At 36.4% G+C, this 21,754-nt stretch overlaps 1 protein-coding gene across 4 annotated transcripts; it reads right to left on the bottom strand.

Annotated features, from left to right (window-relative positions):
* Positions 1–214: 214 nt before the first annotated feature.
* Positions 215–17,626, bottom strand: LOC105231667 (V-set and immunoglobulin domain-containing protein 10). Of its 4 annotated transcripts, none has more exons than XM_011213086.4 (6): positions 15,772–17,626; positions 4,188–4,745; positions 2,554–2,811; positions 2,123–2,241; positions 1,190–1,403; positions 215–725 (listed from the first exon to the last, which is right to left on the bottom strand). In XM_011213086.4, the coding sequence occupies exons 1-5, from the start codon at positions 15,848–15,850 to the stop codon at positions 1,380–1,382; spliced, it is 1,038 nt and encodes a 345-aa protein (XP_011211388.2). In that variant the 5' UTR covers positions 15,851–17,626; the 3' UTR covers positions 215–725; positions 1,190–1,379. The 4 variants fall into 4 exon arrangements, with proteins under 4 accessions (XP_011211388.2, XP_011211389.2, XP_011211390.2 ...); XM_011213087.4 differs by having other exon boundaries at positions 215–813; XM_011213088.4 differs by having other exon boundaries at positions 2,114–2,241.
* Between the last annotated feature and the right edge of the window lie 4,128 nt (positions 17,627–21,754).

Genomic DNA, 21,754 nt, shown 5'->3' on the forward strand with positions numbered 1-21,754 from the left:
AAAACGTGCTACAGCCAATTTTTATTTAATTTTATTTTTCTTGTGGGAGTAAAAGTCGCGTACAAATAATTGCGTCACACTTTCCATAGCCAGAGCAACAAAAGGGTATTAAGCTCAATAAAAAAATAACTGTAGTTGCAATTCTTATATACACATATACATACTATTACTTACTTACGCTTGCATTGTAGTCATCAATGATATCTAAGCCATGGGTTTAATAATAATATTTATTGTTTCATATTTTTTTATATATACACATTGAATTCTTGAGTTACACTTTTGATTTGCTGTCAATTTCAACTCCCTCGCACACACATACACATTCACTTAAAATCCTTAACTTATCAGCTATTATTAAGTACAAAAATACTTACAAATAATGTTTAATTAACTACATTTACAAGTGAAATATAACGCTTCAGAATATACATACATACATAACAAAATAGCGCATTAAAGCTAAGAAACGCAAATACCAAATAATGGAAAATCGTGAATTAACAGCAAGTAAAGGATTAGTTACAGCTATCAGACAGCTATATGTAAAAACAACTAACAATTATCAAGTCTCTTGTGCACACAAATGTACGCAAATTGAGCTGCAGCAGCGGCGCGTCCTTCCCTCAACGTATAACTCAACGCACATTCGTTGTCTTGGTTACTTTGGTTCTTTGGTTCTGCAATTGTGCTGACGCAAGCGTGCTGAGTGGTGAGCGCAGTGACTAGTTTACGCAATTAAACAACAGTTAGTTCAATACAAAGCGCAGAATTCTGCAGAATTTAGTATGGTATACACTTGCATATCGTCACCTAAAATGCAAAATAATGTATCATCACTTTTCATAATTTACAGGCAAAGGAATCGATATAGTAGAAGCCACTAATTTTCAAACAAAATTTGAGTTTCGGTTATAAAATGCTTAAATATTGGTTATATATTGGTTGTATTGGTTATATTGGTTAAATATTGGTTATATATTGGTTATGTATTGGTTAAATATTGGTTATATATTGGTTAAATATGGGTTATATATTGGTTATATATTAGTTATATATTGGTCAACTATGGGTTATACCTGACAGCGGAAGCTGACAATTTTATGAAATAAAAAACTTAATTTCGATTTTTTGATGATACGTTATTTTGCATTTTAGATGACGATATGTAGTTTGTGGGGCAACTTACCTTCACGTGCGCAACTCCATTGTGACCTCCTCACGGCATATGCGCTTCGAACAGCTAAGCTGTTGCAACTGTAAGACTTATTTAGTAGTATTATTTTCTGCTGCTTATTCAATAGTTTCAAGTATCTTATTGTTTTTGTTGCTAATCCTTAATTTAAATTACACTAACTCATAGCGCAACCGTACTCCATTCATTTAATTGCGCGCTCGAATAACTGTGAATTGTGGAAGGTAATAAGGAGAAAATAAAAATTAGCCCACAAGCGGTTGTTATGGCTCAACTGCATACATTAAGAGTGGCGAGTAGAAAAGTGTAGCTTGGAATGTGCATTCATATTAGGGTGGGTCAAAAAACCCAATGTTTTTTTTGTTTTCACTTGGTACTCTGAAATTCTAGTGCAGTGAATTTGCTACAAAACTATTCGTTTTGCAATTTAATTTTTTTTCATTGGGTTATAAAATTTATGAACAGAAAAAATTGCCTTAAAATAAGCCAAATTCAACCGTTAGTATCTTTTAAACAGTTAAGTTCACAAAAAAATCGTTGAGGGCCATACTGTAAAGCTTTAATTTCTCTAGAAAATCTATGAACCCTTATACTTTTTCAAGTAAGAGCAATCGAAATATGGTTTCCTTTTATGATTATCTGATAACAAAAAAGCAAAGATATACTTCAAGCAGAGAATCTTCTCGTCAAAACTAGGAACTCATGCTTGCAGAGCTTTTCATAGAGATGTCTTAGAACCCATTTCTCATAGTACCAAGCGAGAAAAATTTTTTTTTTTTTGACCCACCCTAATAAGTATGTATCGCATTACATATAAATAATTAATATTTTAGTGACATGCTCACCCTTGCAAATATATACAATCACACTTGCAAGTGTGTGTGTGTGCGTTAGTAAATATGTATTTGCGAAACTCACTCAACTCACATAGAAAAATGCCAGTAATACCAGCATCAGTCGCGGCGTCTGCATGCGCGTGGCAAGCTCATGTTGCATGGCCGCATGCTGCTCACTCTTGATGATATGCACTAACACACTATCCGAATCTGTAAGTGTTAATCAAACATATTAATATGCTACTGCAATCGAAATTATATGAAAATCAACGCCAAACTACAGCCTACAACCCCCCGACACATTCCACGTTTGCTAATAAGAATTCCAATTGCAATAATACCGACATAATGAGCATCCACGTGCATACACGACCCACTCATGTGTGCGCCGTACAGCCAATCGTATGCATGGTACCATGCTGTGTATGCCAAACGCAGAACAAAACAGTTGCAAATGCAAGTAAAATTCAAACTGTGTGCCGACAGGTGTGCAGGTGGGGGCACACATTGGACGGTACTTACTTGAATTATCTGCTGCACATGTGTAATTCCCCGAGTCCCGGTGCAGCACCCGCGATATCACCAAATTGCTCGTCTTCATTTGCTGCTCCGATACGACGCGTATACCACCACGCGTTGAGTCGTTAATTAATTCGCTGTCCTTGTACCACATCATATGCGTGTACGGGCCGGGCGCTTGCGGTGCAATGCACGTCAGATTTATATCGCTGCCGCTTTGTATGTAAAGCTCACGATTCGACAGTATCTGCGCTTTCGATGCTGCAGTTGAAACGGTCCGAACATCATCATCGTCATCATCATCAACAGTGCCAGCCAACCGAACAAATAGTACAGCGCACGACGAGTCCGTGTGTTGCATTCGGTGGATTTATTTAATGTGAGTGCCAGTCGAGTTGATGTTTTTGTGTGGCAGTGTTATTGGTTCCACGATTATGCGTTGGGTTTGGTATTGATATCGACGTGTATGGCGAAAGCGGCAGCGTCACCAGGGCGTTTACATTGCCATTGCATTTCATTGCCGTAATCAGCGTTAATTGCGAAAAAAGCAAAATGGAATATCAAGCAGCGGCGTCAGCACGAGTAGGCCCATTGAAAAAGCGAGAGAAAAAAGCATAGTTTGCGATTAGTCAAAAGGGAGGCCATAAGCGAGCAGTGATAGAGTGCAAGAAATTGTCATAATCAATGGCTATAACAGGTATTGGTGATGCCGTAATGGCGCATTGTAAGGTGAGGGTGATTGCTGGTACAAATTCATATATATTTACAGTGTGATATATGCGTAAGTGTGTAATTTATTTTAAAATTTCATATGAATTTATTTTCCTCAAATCTATGAGAGATTTAGTTCATTATTTATACTCCATAGATACGAGAGATCAAAATTTGATACGCATTGCTCCATATAAACTGCACGAGCAAACCGAACCAATAATTTTTTTCCTTGATTGGTACAACCTTCTTCCAAATATAGAGCCAAAATACTCCTAGTGCGTTGCGCGAAGCTGATTTTTGAGTTTCGAAAACAGAAAAAAGTCATGGGAAGTAAAATTTGGTGAATATGAAGACTAAGCGATGACTCTTGTTCCGTCTTTCCATACCCTTTGGGACGATGCCTTCGTCATTAATAAAGTTCTAGGGATGACTCATATAAAGAAAGAAAGTTGATGTTTTCGATAACTTCATGACCTTCTTCAAATGCTTTGTGTCACTTAAATATCTGTGTTCATTAAAAAATATACTTTCCAATCTTCTTTCACTTCTTCCATATCTTCAACGATTCCGAAGCCGGTAAATAACCTATGCAGACCAAACTTCACACGAACACAAAAAAGTGTACCAATCTAGAAAAAAAAAAATTACTAACTGAGTCAAATTCGAACTTGAGTGTCCAAATATGACCAAATGCAATATTTTTGTTAAATTTTTCTGGTATTTTCAACTTTTTCGTAAAACGTACGAGATTTGCTTTCAATATGCAATAAATTCGCATTTTTATTGATCAATAACATTAAATATTGGATAACGAATACGCGCACCGACGCCAGCATTGAAATAATTTGTTATAATAACCACTTGCATTGATTTTATGCATATTTGTGTGTGTGTGTTGTACTAAACATATTTGCGATACTCACTCACAACCATCAGCTTGTACGCCTGACTAATTTTCGGCTCTGTCGACACCTGACACTCGTAAACGCCAGCATCGCGTGGCTGCACCGACACCACCTTCAACACCCATTCGTCCGAGTTGTCGGTGTGACGCGCCAGAAAACGCTGATCGTTCGTGTATGTCATGATGCCGATGGTGAGAATATGTAGGTCACGCTTACGTATCCATGAGACAGCTCGATCTCCCAGATTTCGCACACGACAGTGCAACCGTGCGGTCGTACCGACAGCCGCAATCACCTCACGTTCGGTGGTATTTTCAAATTGCGGCTCACCGCCGCCACCTCCTATACCACCCACACCTTCGAAACTGTCCACAATGACATTGGACAGCTCGAGCTGTGATAATGATGCGAGCGATGGCGATGAGGACGACACAAGTGACGAGGCTGCTAGGTGGCCTGCTAGCGATATTGAGTCGAAATGATGTTGTTGTGGGTGATGGTGTCCACTTGAAGTGAGCGCATTTTGGGGCGGCGGGCGATGGTGATGTGGTGGATATCTGGTTGTACCTTCGAATGCTGAAACGAGAAAAAGGATTTATGTGTAGTAGAATATTGAAACTGTTCGCGCCGCTTGTGAGATTACTTTGCACAATCACACAAAGCCGTTAGTCTACTTCACACACAAACAACATTCATTCTAATCACAAAGTATCCAATTTGTACATTTTAAGTATATACTAAGTAGTGGCATAGCTAAATCGTCTCATTGCAGCCATTATCTCTAATTTCAGCAAATTAACCGAAAACCATTATTTGGCTTACTCAGCTGTGTGCAGGCAATCTGAAACATACGTGCTCTGCTTGCAAATTCTCAATTTTGGCGCTTATCACTGTCCAGTAAACAGTCGGAGTTACATTTCGATTGCTGTTTGCACACGCGCCGCGTTATAAGATCAACTGTCTTCACCCTATTTTCTGCTCAGAAATTTACTTTTTTACACACAGGCAACATGTTGCTGCAGAGTATACTTGTTTTGCTCATCTGAAAAAATTTCCAACATTTGCAAGTTGCAGGAGTATAAATTGTTTGGTCAGACCCTTAGACCCTTAGCCCTTCCTTACTTATTTCATCATAAGATTTATATTTGTCAATTCTTTGTGCTGTGGCAACAAAACCGAAGCGAAAGTCTAGTAATATTCTGTGATGTACGTTGTTTTTGCCATTTGCAAAAGCAAATATACGATATAAAGGAAAGACAAAAGTAAACAATCACTATAAACAGCGGAAATACTAATAAACGGTACGGTAAGCCATATGGAAAACATACAAATAGCAGCTGGTATATGCCTCAGTTGGGCTCTTAGTACAACCTCAAACCAGGCACCTTTGACAATTTTTGCCAACAGAATTGTTGTGTTAGCAGCTGGCAGCAAAATCAGTTCTTAGACTGAGATAATCCTCGCTGTTAGTCATCAGTAACAAGTAGCATTATAAGATACTTAATAAATACCGGTTTCGACGTAATACCACGTATTCTCGAAACCTTGCAAAATTCAACTTAAAAACTCAACTTAAAATTGGTTCATATTATTGCACACTCCACCAGAACAGACTGATAAAGAGGCTGGGTGGGCAAAGACACAGGGATAAGCATCAAAGCACTTGGGTCCAACCTAGATAATTGAGTAGAAGGTGATGCGTTTTCAACAAAATTAGATACCAAAATACACTTATCTATAGTGATAGCCAGACGACTATGAAATCAATAAAGTTTCTAAGTTCTTCGTCAACGATATTGATAGAATGCCTTGATAACTTAGTGGACATAGCATCCTGTTTTACGAAAAACCTGCATTGTGTTATATAACATAGTGATATTCCTGTTATTTGTGAAGTAGTTGAACTAACCAGAATAGGCACCATCCTATAACTAGATTAAGTAAAAAAGAATTGATATGGCATTGGCACCTGATAGATTTTTAATGACAAACATGTATTAAATATAACTGATTTTCGTTGGAGTCAATTTTGAACTTGCTCAATAACAAGGCAATCGTGGCATGAAAGGAATATGTGACGCAAATGACGAGTATTCACATTCGAAAGGAATGACATGAGAACTCGAATAGAAGTGCTAACAGGTCACTATCTTATCTATAGACATCGGTAGATTAGGAGACTATAAAACATTTCTATCCAAATTCTTTTTATAGGCAAATAATCGCAATCATCGATCAAGGGTGTTTTAACAATGTAAAGGTGTCACAGATAAAACCTTTTTTATAGTTGAACTGTTCATCCGGACAATAGCCGATGCCTGTTGATTCGCTAAACTATGTCAATGTCACTGTACATACATCTCGAGTAGTTCATCATTCCATCGACTGCGATATTTGGCGTTGCCAATGCGCAAAGGAGCATACATTTTTCACATAACCTTTCACTCGAACACTGCTAAGACCGACTCAGCCATGATGTCATTGTTCATGCCTGCGCACTATAAATCAGAATGGGAGTAATGAGGAACTTATAGAGTTTAGTCTTTGTTATTCGATAGAGAACTCTACTTCTCAATTGCGTACTCAGTCCGAAGTCGCACCCGTTGTATAAAGTGAATTTGAATATTGGATGTCAAGGCGGATATTATTGTTGATGTTAAAACTGGGCGATGACTGTTTGTTTGATGACAGGAGATATTTCCTCTTGTCCTCGTTCACAACGATATCCATACGCTTGATTATGCGTGCGTTAAAATATTCACTTAAGCCTGGGTCTACGAACCCAATCGCAAAATGCAATCGAATAATGGAATCTTATATGTACAAACTGACCTAAATAATATTGCTTATTGTTGTAAACTGAATATATTAAATCGAAAAATTATTAAATGTTCAATAACATGCCTATCGCAAAGAAGCGATTAATACGAGTATACCCTGAAATAGGTAGTCAATTTAGTTAGACTTGGCATAACAAACAAATGGTATGATTTTTCTGGTATTTGTAAAGCGTTGATGAAAATAATTTGGTTTTATTTCTGTCAATAAGTTATAATTTCCAAGAAAAGTTATATTTAAAATAAATTAATTTAGAAATAGTAAACTATTAATTTGGAAATACCAAGTTTATTAATCAATAGTTTAGTGCTGACGCCAACTACTCGTATTAGATAGATAGAGAAACGGACAGATGCATATAAGCAGTCAGTAAAATTTTATCTGCTCTATTTAGCCTTATATCATCAACAGCAACAAAAGCAAATATAATATTATATTTTAATATTATACGCCCTGCAGCATCTTGCAACAAATACGAAAATGTGGCTGAAAAGTATCATTTTACTATTATTATTGAATGCCTTTCGATCTTAATATGCAGATAATTTATAGCCACAAGCAATCGTTGGCACATTTAGCCTTAGCATTATTAGCTCATTAGTTCATTAATTATTGCCTAATTACAGCCTTGAAAATAATGAATATTTTCTTTATTTGAATATTCCAGTGTACTTATATACAAAACAATTTGACATGCGGTTAAAGATTGCACTATTATATTTCACTAATACAAGTATAAACCATTATTTCATACAACCTTTCATTATTTGCACCAATGCACGTTTAATCAAAATATTGGGATAGCTCTGCCGGTGCAAAAATGTCTCAAAGCGCAGATGCTATGTTTTAATTACATTTGCATACACAAGCCACAAACAAGTTTAACCGAATTTTAATCCTGCTTGAAGATTTCATCTTACATTTGCAGGTTTTTGTATTTACAAAGCGCAATAAATATTTTATAGTATGTATGAGTGTGTGTGTGTATTTAGACTACATTAGTACAGTGGCACAAAATAGTTAAAAACTTAAAATGTCAGGTAATTTTTAAACACTGTTTGGGTTTATACACACTAGTGATTCGAGTTTTGTTTTAATTTACAAATATCTAACCTATATATAGGTTAGTCAGAAAAGTCTTTCGTACTTCCAATCAAATTTCAACATATTAATTTTTATATTTATAATGAACTTTAATAAACCAAATAAGTGCCATTTTGGTCGACCGCTTCTTGCCATTTTTCTGCTAGAAATATTATTCCACCAGTGAAAAACTTGTCTGGTTTCTCGGCGAAAAACTGCGACAAGTAATTTTCACAGACTTCTCTTGAAGCCAACTTTACTCCATTAAGGCAGTTCTGCATTGATCGAAACAAATGATAGTCCAATTGTGCAAGGTCAGAGCTATATGGTGAATGCATCAAAACTTCGCAGCCAAGCTCTCCCAGTTTTTGTTATCGAAGATGTGTGTGGTCTAGCATTGTCCTGATGAAAGACGAAGCCCTTTCTGTTGATTAATTCTGGCCGTTTTTTCAATTACTTGCTTCAATCTCATCAGCTGTTGACAGTAAAATGTAGAATCAACAGAACATAGTGGATGATTCCTTTTCAACCCCACCAAACATTCAGCATAACCTTTCGAGGTATCAATCCTGGCTTTGCGACCATTTGTTGAGCCTCATCACGCTTGGACCATGGTCTTATTCGCACATTATTTTCATATTTGATCCACTTTTCGTCTCCTGTGACCGTTCGCTTCACGAATGATTCGATTTGATTTAATTTCAACAAAGAATCGCTGTGAAGGAGCTGAAGGCCATTCCAAAAACTGCTCATGAAAATGTTTCGAGGGCTGAAAAAATCGTTGGCAGTATAGTTTGGTCTCCTAATGGAGACATATATATTTACTAGCTGACCCGGCGAACTTCGCCCCGCCCAATTTTTATTTTTTTTTGGAAGTCATAGACTCGTATAACTTTGCCACAAATAATATAAACTTCAAACAACGCATTTTCATTTAATGTTTTTAATGTTTGTAGCGCCATCTACTGTAACATAGCGCACTCAATACCGCTGTTAGCGCCACCAACTGGTGGATAGCTCTTTGCTAATAATAAACAAATAATTTGCAATAAATAAATAATGCGGCTATAAGGAGAGTTATAAACTATCCTATCTTTCAAGTTGGACCAAACTGCACACAGTGTTAAAAATTTCATTAAAATCGGTTCAGTAGTTTAGGAGTCCATCGCAAACAAACAATGTGACACGTGATTTTTATATATTAAGATACATATATCATATAAAATATGTGTCGAAAAGACAGCTTATGGCAATTTTGACAGAAGACTGACAATTTTTCTAAGGAACTGAATATCTTAAATTGTATTCTCGGTCAACTGCCGTTTCCGGGATTAGAAATTAAAACAAAGATTAGAAAATAAAATAAAATATGCGAACACCAGTTGAAGTGTAACACATTCACAAGTATTACAGTTGCGATGTGCTGCTTTCGTTGCACACCACTGTACGAATGTTTAAGTGTAGTAGTAAAAGCTTATTCATCGAAACGCTGTGGTGCTCCTTTGCTGGCAGTCGTTTATAAGTTTTGTTGACTTTACTGATCACACACGATTACATGTGTTATAAATGATTTACGAGTGTCAGCAGTATATGTGTATTGCGGATTATTGATCAGATTATTATGCCTTTATGAACTAAAACACAGTTGCGAATTGATTAATGTGACATGTATGCTTAATAACGGAAAATATCGATTTGCCATTTGTATTTATTATATGCATTGAAAAGGAATCCTAGTCCAACGTAAGTTTACCAAGATTAAAGTAATGTGATTTTCTGATAGTTTGTGGCAGTCGATGAATTTTTGGGTACATTTAGTATGTCTTAGTGCTCTTTTAATATAGCTTTTGTAGTGTTATACAAACCGTTACATGTTATATCAGCTCAGTATAGTTTGCTGCTTGTTATTTTCCCCTTATTTGCCCTGACGGCTCACTATACTACGATTGTAGCAGAAAATTTCGAAGAAACCTTAGTAATCAGAACCATAAAAAATTCATTTTTTATATTGAAAACAACTATGATTGTCTGCGAAAATTTCCCCACATCACCATAGAGAGCACTCTGAGTACTTAATTTGGATTCAATTTGAAAATTGATGAGAAACTTATAAGTCCTGTGGCTCAAATATTCGTAATCTGCATATTCTAAATACACCTTCACATTTAATATTACTTTAAAAATGATGTGCAAATGTACATGGAGGCATATTTGCTGCGGTTCAGAGTGTATTATTCGTCAATGCCGTAAGAAACAATTCCACTTATTTGAACTTTTGCTCGCCAAATTCCAACACTACAGCGGCAGCATGCCACTTGCAGAAAGTTTTCTAATTCTTTCTCTTGAAACTGAAGAAGAATATTTGAGCAAACTGGCATTGTAGCCTACTCACACTGTGCGCCAGTTCCGTAGGGAAATTCTTGCAAGCAACCGAATGCGGTGAGTGCGGAATTGTACGATTACTGAGCAGTACATAAATATACTTTTAAGAGTATATTTGTGTACAAAGACAGCGCTTAAATTTCTAGGAAACTTGTTAAACATTCAATATTTATAAAGCCATTTGAAAGTTCTACTCCCAACACGGTGGAAATCGGTTGTAGTAACATTTCCTTAATGGAAAATAAATTCAACAGCAAAAAGTAATTGCAAAATTGTTGCTACAAGTTTTGGCAGTAAATGGAAAATTAATTTGAATTTTGAATACATAAACTGTAGTTTCCGGCAGTGAGCAAATTTCTGGTGAAAAAATTGTGGAGACTTAAGAGCATGAGAAATAAAAACAGCTGTCTGCAACACTGTTACTAATAAATTGCTTACTTTGAGTAGTCGAAAAAGTCTTTTCGTATTTCTCATCAAACTTCAACTTATTTTTTAATGTTTATGCTAATAATTACATTAACAATTACATACCATTCTTCACTTTTTATATAAAAATTTCAAAATATAGCGAATTTCTTCATTATTTTCACTCATTTTTGAACAGCTGTAACTTTTTTTTCGATTTTCCCGAATTTAATTTCGATTAAATGAAGCCTGAAATCTCACCTTTCGAACACTTTATGGTAGCACTGAAGACATATGACTACAATGACATCTATTGACAAAATACGAAAAGACTTTTTCGACTACCCAATATATGAAATACATATTTATATAATATTTGGAATTGACTAGCCATATCGGTATTCATTACATAGCATAAGTGCTGGCTCTGCGTTAAGGACTTAACAACTTATACTATCGAATCGAAGAATGCTTAGCGAAACATGATTGACACAGCGAGATATTTTAGTACAGAGAGTCTACCAAAGAGTCGCACTTCGCTGTATTGGTTATACTAAGAGCTAAAAGAGCAGGGTAATCAGTTAGTAACTAAGTTATAGCACGAAATTCGATTAAAGTCGTTTTAAGGCCGTGACATTATTGCATGCTGTGTAGCATGCTGCCAGAGTCAGCAATCAAAGTGGCAGCCTACCATAAGTGGCAGTCCACCATAGTAACGAAAACAATATTTTTTTTGCAAAATGCGTTTTGTTATTCAACATAGTTTGGCTTCAAGAGTGATGCACTGATTATAGCTATCCTTCAACTTTCGATACCATTTTTGTAGTACGATTTGTTCTTTGCTGCAAAATAGATCTGAGCATCGGAGAACATCTCTTCATTCGACAATATTTTCATCCCAGCGAGCTTCCTTTTGAATTCTGAGAACAGAAAATAGTCACTGTGGACCAGATGTGGAAAATGCAATGGATTCGGAAACAAGTCGAAGCTCAATTCACAGATTTTTTTCAATCGATTTCACTGACTTCTGACACGTTGCTGTGTTCACTGTCTTCGGTGCTCATTTCTTCACATCTAAACTATAATCCAAACCCTTGATCGTAGATTTTTTTGGGGTAGTGTCCGGAAATTTCTTTTTATCCACTTTATTTCAATAACAAAAGTTGCTTTACCCAAAGTCATATTATATAATTCTCTAAGTAATGCTCCGACAGCTGCCTTTTGAAGGTTAGCGCTAACTGCCATTGATGTGTCATTTGACTTGTTAAAGCTACGAAATTAATTATTCAGAGTAATGGTACCACGCCATCGTATTTAGTATGCATCACAAACGCGGATTTTAACCGTGATCCATAAATTTTTCACTTTGCCAAGATTAAATGAGGCCTCAGCTGTGACACGTTGAGCAACCGCAGAATATTCTAAATTTTATTTGGTATATACATACACACTCATGTTGTATATGTGTGGAAGTGTAGCTTTAATTATCATCAAATACATCTCTTCGAAACAGGGTGTTTCAAGTGGAATTCATATAATAATACTTTATGTTTATGTAATATATGGTATTTTTTTCAGGTTTTGAGAGCATAATATATCGGAAACCCTTTTTATTTGTGTTGTGTATTACAGCTTCTGTGCAGCTGAAGTTAACGTTTTTTTTCCTTTTCGAAGATTTAACATACATCAATCACATGTTTCGATACATTCTTTTTGAAATAACTTTGAACTTGTACATCTTATTCGAACATCGAAAAGCGACACATGATTGAGCAACGTCTGCTCGCAAGTGTAGGCATGAAGCAAGCATTAGGCACCGCGAAGGGAAGCCACACTGAGTAATGGCAAATACTAAATGAAAAGACCTGGTGTTATGCTTTTGTGCTGACGTTGAGCCTGTACTACGTAAAATAATTTTCTCAGATAAGTAGACTCTAAATTGATGTATGCGTTTTTTTTTTTTTTGTTGTCAATTATTGGATAATGATGTTTTACATGCGTATATCTTCCCAAGTAAATGTTCTTTTAATACAATATTAATTTATTATAGCTGCATGTAAAGCGTGTACCGAATTGTGAACGATGCGGTAAAGTGTGTCGAACTTAAGCGCTTCAAATGCTTACAAAACCTAAATGAAACGCTGCAACTTGCTTTGATGTTCTCGTTTGCACACAAAATTATATATTTATAACTAATGAGTTCTAAGAATTGTGTGTGAATGTGAATAAATAATATTTTAACCTTCCTTAAGTGGCGTATACGCATTTCTACGCATATGGAGTTTTGTGCTATTATCTCAATATCAGCGCGTTATGAGATTAGCATTAGGCGGAGAATGTGTGCTTGATGTTAAATGCCTTCCATAATATTTTTAATATACCTTACTAACATACTTTAAACATTGAAATGGAAATTTTGAAATTTCGATTTATGTACACTGATGCAATAATGTCTCTAGCGGAAAAATGGCAAAAAGTGATCCACCAAATTAATACTTGTACATGTTTGTTCATTTATTTATTGGTCCAAATATAAAAAAATTAATTTGAAGTTTGCTTAGAAATACGAAAAGACTTTTTCGACCAACCAATATATGTAAATCCAACGATTTAAGAGCAGTATATATATGTCTAACTAGAAAGTTTTGAAATAAACAAAAACAATAAACATCTGTGTCAAAAAAGCGCCACAGGCGGCCACTGGATTCTCACTCACTCAATACCGCAAAGTTGTAGCAATACTTACCCGCCATTGATATTGTACACATTTTGCTGGCAGTCAGTATGAAGGTACACACTGCGCAGATACATATATATTTATTACCTACATATGAAAATATGTATGTATATTTGCGCAAAGTCTAAAACAAAATTTGCTCCCAACTATTCCACCGCTTGCCAAGCAAATTATTTTGGGAATTTTGGTAAATTGCTCAAACAGTTTAAATATTTCCAATTACTGGCCGAATAATATTTAAAGTCTCTTACGGTAAACAAGTGGGTACTCATTTCAATTGAATGCGCATATGAAATATTTTCTGATTTCATAGATTAGATATGCATATATGTATGTATGTAAATGTAATGTAAGGAAGTTTAAAGTTAGAGTTTCGTTAACAATTCTAACTTACACAAATATTTTTGTAGATTTACACTTACAGAGAATAAATTAGTTATACCTTGAGCAGGATATATCAAGTTTACCACGAAGCTTGTAATGGCTTGTAAGGAAAAGGAGATCTTATAAATAATGTAATATAAATAATCAGCGTAATGAGATGCGATGATTTAGGCAGGTAAGTCTGTTCGTCTCTATATGCGTGCAATAATTCCTAAGTTTTTGAGATATCGATCTGAAATTTTGCATACGTTCTTTTCTCACTAAAAAGCAGCTAATTTGTTGGAACCCTTGATAACATTGCGCTATATCACAAAGCTGTCATACGAACTGTTCGATAAAAATTCAGTCCTTGTAGGGACCACTTTTTTTATTTGAGGAGGTTTCTTTACGAATTTCGGCATACGTTATTTTCCACATTAGAGTTACAATCTCCGAACAAATTGTTGAGATCGCACTGCTATAGCGTGTGGCTGCCATATAAATTGAACGTTCAAAAGCGAGATAAATATAATTTTATACCGTTAATGTTACTAGAAACGTACCCGTTAAACGTGTTAATGATTTCATGCAGTAGAAGTTAACATTTTTCCTGTTTCATTAATGTAGCAGTTACCTTATAAGACCTACAAAAATTAGATATTTCACTCTTTATTCCTTTACCACAGTTTATTACTGCGTGTATTTTATTAATAACCAATTAAATAACCAACTAATAACCCATTAATAACCAATTAAATACCCAATTAGTAACCAATTAAATAACCAATTAGTAACCAATTAAATAACCAATTGGTAACCAGTTGGAAATATGGTAAAGATATAGCGCTCTTTTGTTACATTAAATGCCTTTGTGGAATTAGATCCTAAATACAATATATTACTCCATATCAACATCTTGTGTTCATTTAATATATACCCAAATTTTACTGACACATATGACTACATATTTAAAAAAAAAACAATTTAAGTAACCAAACAATAGGAATTAGTGGAATCGGCTATAAAACCAACTATCCATTGGTTGTAAAGACAAAACGTTTAATTATGCTAACTTTCCACTTGACTAACCGCTGATGGAGTATTTAGTATGCACCTACATCAAGTACCGCTTTGCCTTGTTAAGCAAACAACAGTTATTCCTTTGTTTTCGTTAAAGCAAATGCGATTTGTTGTAAGTGCAAAAAGCAGTGACAAACTGAATTTGGCTTTTAATGATAATTTTATTTCATCAAGCTGATTGCTGAAGGTAAGGCGAATATTTTAATTTTTTAGATACTACAAACTTCAGCATAGAAAAAATGTATGTCCTAGTACCATATATAGAAGTCGATGTTTACTTCGTGCTATGCATGACACGTCTAAACCGCCAGCAACCTGGAAAAATTTGTCATTTTGTTTTGCATGTCATTAAGTATAAAGCAGGAATTAATTTGTGAAAGTCAGTGAATTTTTTCAGCATAGCTTACATGCGCCTCTAATACACAAACAAGTTTCCCACTTTAATAATGAGAGCATATACTTGGCGTATGTGCGTATGGAGTATATGTGTGTGTATGATGTTAGATGTAAACTGATAAACAGGTACATGACGACAACCGCGAAAACAAGTTGGTGCCACAAAGCTGGCGGTCGCCTTAACTTCACTCAAAAAAGCACAAATTTCTCATATAAACCAAAACACACATACAAATGTATACATATCTATACTTATACATATATATGTTTATATATACAGACATAGACCTTCATGGACATACTTATAGCTATGCTTACCGTATGCGTTGCTTTGACTTCGCTCAACGTTTGTGGTTAATCCGAACACAAGCAGCATCATTACGTATTCCAGCAACATTTCATGTGAAATTCCGTTATATGCAATATTTTTTTACTTGTTTACTTGCGCTTGCTCGCTTGTCTGCCACTACTGCTACGATGTCTGCGAAAGGCTGTCGCAATTACCAAAATGACGACACCCACGACGACAGCGCGGACCAACAAGGCGACAGTCGAAAGCTCAGCGCCGCGACGTCGATAGCCAAAGAAGATTTGCGAAAATTAATAAAAAAAAAAATCGTCTGACGAAAAACAGCACACTAACGTTGCCACTTGCAGCGTTGTTGCTGCTATTGTTATTAGCGATGACAACTGCTGTCAGAAATGACTTGTTGTTTTCGACAATGATGGCGCTTGAAGGACGTTACCCAACTTAGCCGCAACCGCGATTGGCGGCGGATAGTTGACGCCCGTTCTCGTTGTCGTTGTTGCTGTTGTTGCTGCTGCTGTTGTTGTTGCTGTCGTTGCTGTTGTTGTTGTTGTTGTTGTTGTTGTTGTTACTGTTGTAGCTGAGCCCTTCGAAGGCTTTGCACGAACGCGTTCTTACGCAGCTTCACTGTCGTTGACACGAATCGCAGCTCGCTGCAATGGCCTTCAACACACGCACATACACGCACACATGCACAAGCACTGTGGTTTCCTTTTCACATGCACATGCAAGCACTTGCCGTTTCGATGAAGCGATAACAAACTTGCGTTGCGCTGCCTGTGCGGCATACAACAAACAAACACAGGCTGTTTACAAGCGCTGACTTAACTGTATAAGAGCGTGCTTATATATATTTATATATATGTATGTATTTATGTGTGTATTTGCGTATAAATATATATTGTTTACTAATTGCGTTTGGTCGAATCGCCCGTCTGTGTTTTGTTTGTGCAACAATTATGGCGGCTTTGAGCTCACTTCACCCACAACAATTAAAACTGCATTTGCTTAGGCATATCTGCGTTAGACCACGCTTGGTCAGCGCACGTGGCGCACACGATTCGCACACGTTTAATGGAATCGGTAATTTGTTGAACTGTGCCAATTGCGCTTGGCTCGCTTGCTGTGTGCCTTACTGAAGGTTTTTTATTTACTTTTGGCTCAAACACTGCACTGCGATTAACAGCCAACTTGCTCCAAGCGCGCTGATATTTTTTTTTTACTTTTTATTTTATTAAACACTGCTTGTTGGGTTCAAAAGCTAGATGAACGTGTACTATTTGCCCACACTGCAATTGCTTTGCCACTTGCGCTTGCCTTTATTTAACGCCCTTTTTTACGTTTTTTCACTTTCAATACAGACGGCGCTGGCACAAACTGACACACTTCACTTGCAATAATATTGACGGAAGTATATTTATAACTTTGGTAGTTCCGCGGCACATTTCACTTGAAACTTATGACTTCCGCTTAAAGGAAATAGCATTAAGCCGAGCATTTCCTTGACAAGTGCAGAGTTACTAACAGCAGCTGACACTTTCACAATTTGTACAGCGTATAATTTCATTGCGACACCTTTAGCATAATTTGTGCCAGCATGACGGCTTAAATTTCACATCAATTCAATTTAATCGCCCCACACACACACACACCCGCATAAACACTTGTCAGCAATGAGTTAGCAGACACAGTCACGGCTAGCCACTGAACTCACATCTCGTGTAGCCAACAAAACATTACCTTTGGCTTCATTTTAAATAGCACTCTCCCTTTTGTGTGAACGCACGGCGGCTAATAAACATGAACTTTCCGCGCTGGAAACACTTGACCGTCCTTTTGCGAGCACTTACACCAGACTACTGAATATATTGGTGCTGCAAAAGAGGGATTTAAGTGCAGTCGACGACGGAAAGGCCGAGCGTAGCACGACACAACGCTGACAGCAACGGCACAACTTAACAGTAAAGCAAGCAAGCAATCGTGTCGCTGAGCGGTCGTGTACATTGCGGAGCATGCTTTGTGGCGCAGGCGCTTTGTATGCCCAGCTGAGCGTTTCGGTGCAAAAATGAGCAATAAATGGAGTGCTCAGAGCAGTGAAATGTTGCCGCAGCAAATGCTTTTTATAACAAGTTGCTCAGCATCAACAAAAACTAACACGTGGATTTTATGCATTTATTTAACAACATAGTTATTTTCAATGCGTAGTGACGACAACAAGTTATGTGGCACAAGTGGCAAATTGAATTATGACAAAAAAACTGCCGCTTTACATATATACATATATGGTGTATATACATAACTCAATTACGAAAGCAATGTTTGAAATAGGCTTAAGCAGCACATAGAAATATCAGATGCCTATAAGTTACCACAATTCTCCTCATTTACAGAAAAATACTTTCGTCGGTTAGAAAAAAAGGATATGCTGGAAAAACCCACATGTTCACAAAAAACATTCATGCCCACTCACTATATGAAAAGTAGTTGCTAGTAACAACGTGTTCAACGAATTCGTGAAATAAAATTTTAGCAGAAATGAAATGTTTCCAAAAACACAGGTAATAAATACCCATTAAATGCAGAAACCCAATAACATCAATGCGTATTAGAGAATGGTGATCAAGTGCAATCAGAGGCCACCCAATGCACGCCCTACACACTGCTCTAACTCAGGTGGTCATACTGGATTGCTATGAATGTGAAATAAAGATGCAACCAGCCAAAAGCAATTCTTGGAAACAAAACTTGATTTGCATTCATTCATATTCAACTTTGGTATTTTTAAAAAATGAGAATTTCGTTCAAAGTCAAAACTATTGCTTCGCCGAATGAGGTACTATTCGCTTTTTTCTTAATATTTTTGCATTTCATTGAAGCAGTAACAATTGGAAATATTTTCTATGTAAAAAATGTCGGCAAGTTAGTAATAGAAATTTTGAAATATTAGTATCCGGAGTTTAATATACTCGTACTACAGTGGCTTCGTTGGAAAATGTATTGATTTCACTGCTTCAGCCTAAATATTGAAATTGATGATTTAATTTTAGAACCGTAAAGTTTTTTTTTAGTTCTACATATTTGGCATTTTTGTTAAAATTTCCACTGAAATTTTCATTTTTATAAAAATTTCTGCCAAAAATCCTATTTTCGTTTTTTTTTCCTTCGTACTAGTTCTAAAATAAGATTTTAACTAAAATAGGTATCTTTTCACTTCAGATGATGCTGTAAGGAGTTATGCTGCCAACGTGAGCGCATCTTTTTTCTAAGGAGTCAACGGAAATGGCGTCGCAATGGCCGAGTTTAAAATATTTTTTTCCAAAAATATCAGCCTTTCTTTGTTAATAGTGTAGGAGGTGCTTTCAATAGTAAACAGGAATTTTTGAAGCTAGCGGCCCCTGGTGGCGCCATCTATATGTCGAAGAATCTGCTATCTTTATCGATTTTCCAGTGAGAATTTCATGACATTTCATTGATTGAAAGTGAAGTTAATGCGTTTCAGGGTCAGTATGTTTGTGTTATCGGTGCGAAAATGAGCTTCGAACAAAGAGCCAACATTAAATTCGGTTTTAAAATTGACAAAACTTTTACCGAAACATTTCAATTGATGTAACAAGTTTACAGCGATGATTGCCTATCCCGCAGCAGAATGCACGAGTGGTTTCTACGTTTTCAAAATGATCGTGAGGACATAAATGACGATCAACATGTGGGCCAATCAAAATCCCTGATCACCAGAAATTCCATCGAAGCTGTGCGCGAATTCATCAAAAATCAGCCGAAATCAACATTGAAGTTCATGGAAATGATTTTGAACATCTCTAAAACATCGATTTTTTGCATTTTGACCGGAAATTTGAGCTTACGAAAGGTGTGTGCACGGTTTGTTCCGCACGAATTGACTGGCGACCAAAAATTGCTCAGAATCCGAATTTCGAAGGACGATGATTCGACTTAAACTCACAATTTAACCATTAACCACTCCTCGTATTCACCTGATATGGCACCGTGCGACTTTATCCTTTTCGGCATACTGGCGGCCATACCGGCCAACGAGCTAAAACACTCGTTCGACATGCTTTTGGACCGTGCAAAAAGCTGTATTGAAGCAGAAGGAGACTATTTTGAATAAAATAAATTGATTTTGCCAAAAAAAAAACAAATGTTTTAAGTCCTGTTTACTTTGGAATACACCTTGTATGTCTATAATATATATAAGCCAATCCATCCTTCAAGTTAGTAAAGTTACAGTGAAAGAAGTAACACAGCTGATATCTTCGACTTAAGCGCAACTGCCGTGGTAGTACTTACACAATAATGGCTCAGCATTGCTACAGCTTTGATACAATAAGCACACTTTAAAAGTCAGTGTTACGCTTACTGCTTCATTCTATGGAAATATGAAGCACTCAACGGCATTATTGGGAAATATGAGCGGTAAACGAAGTACTTGCTTGCCTCCACGAGCACAAATGTGAGTTGATGTTTTGCAGATCAGCAAAAATAGCGTTGGCTGATGAGCATATTCGCATCGTCGCAGAAAAGTCATGCCACGTGATGCCAACCTCCAACTCCACCCACACACACTTACATACAATGTTATCGAATTCAAATGCTTGCAAAATTCAATTTAACGCGACTACAGTTATGCTACCCGTTGCTTTGGAGACTGTTTAGCGTATCCGCAGAACTAAAGTTATTACGCGTGCCTCAATGCACAACCACACACACACACTCAGGCACACACAAATGTTTGTATTTACATACGTTGGAATGCGTGTCTTATTTACATCATATTCATATTTGTAGCGTGAAACGTGTATAAAAACAACAACAAAAATTGAAAGTGGCGTTTCCATTACAACAACAGGCGTCGCAAATTGAATTTGAGAATTCAATAACATCGATACGGTGCCGTTAACCCTAATATGCAGGAAATCAAGCGTAAAAATGTGTTCGTAGCACGCTCTTAGGCGCACGAAACACACATAAATCTGTACGGAAGCGTGAAAACGTTGCTATGAGTCTATCGCAAAATAACACCAAAATAATAGAATAAGTATTGAAAAGCGCCAAAGCTGCCACGCAAACAAACAAACAATAATGGAGTGTATAACAAACATTTATGTGAAACAAGCTAGTATATACATATATAGTATATATATATATAACTTTATATATTATAAATATTCAGGCGCGCACACGTGCATGCTTACAACAGTGTAAGGGAAGAGCAGTGCAACCAGCTGAAAAGTTTTTATGAAATCTATTGAATATTTACTGTTTGTATGGTAGCTGCACATACCAGCTATACAGGGTGGTTGCAGCAAACTTCCACAGAAGGCAAGTACAAGCTCAGTGATGTCTAAAGCGAAAAGAGAATATTTAAAATTTTATACTCTAAGCATATAAAGGCAGAGAAAATTCTGAAAATAATATATTTAAAAGTCTATAGCCTAAAAATAAAGAAAGCCATAGAAAACAGTTATAGAAGGGCCAAGTTCGGCTGCATATGAACATTTTATACTCGTGCAACCTGCAGGAATTAAATGCAAGCACAAGATGTATGTAAGTGATCAATCAGAGGATCGGAATCCAAGCAATTATATAAAGGGTGATTTTTTAAGAGCTTGATAACTTTTTTTAAAAAAAAAACGCATAAAATTTGCAAAATCTCATCGGTTCTTTATTTGAAACGTTAGATTGGTTCATGACATTTACTTTTTGAAGATAATTTCATTTAAATGTTGACCGCGGCTGCGTCTTAGGTGGTCCATTCGGAAAGTCCAATTTTGGGCAACTTTTTCGAGCATTTCGGCCGGAATAGCCAGAATTTCTTCGGAAATGTTGTCTTCCAAAGCTGGAATAGTTGCTGGCTTATTTCTGTAGACTTTAGACTTGACGTAGCCCCACAAAAAATAGTCTAAAGGCGTTAAATCGCATGATCTTGGTGGCCAACTTACGGGTCCATTTCTTGAGATGAATTGTTGTCCGAAG

The sequence above is a fragment of the Bactrocera dorsalis genome, chromosome 2 (genome assembly GCF_023373825.1).
Source record: "Bactrocera dorsalis isolate Fly_Bdor chromosome 2, ASM2337382v1, whole genome shotgun sequence".
NCBI lineage: Eukaryota > Metazoa > Arthropoda > Insecta > Diptera > Tephritidae > Bactrocera > Bactrocera dorsalis.

Bases quoted from the DNA above. Each gene is read 5' to 3' on its own strand.
- LOC105231667 (XM_011213086.4), bottom strand. From the start codon at position 15,850: ATGTTGCTGGAATACGTAATGATGCTGCTTGTGTTCGGATTAACCACA. The intron at 4,746-15,771 runs GTAAGCATAGCT...TTCTCGTTTCAG, and splicing joins AAGTCAAAGCAACGCATACG to CATTCGAAGGTACAACCAGA. The intron at 2,242-2,553 runs GTAAGTACCGTC...TAACACTTACAG, and splicing joins ATGTGCAGCAGATAATTCAA to ATTCGGATAGTGTGTTAGTG.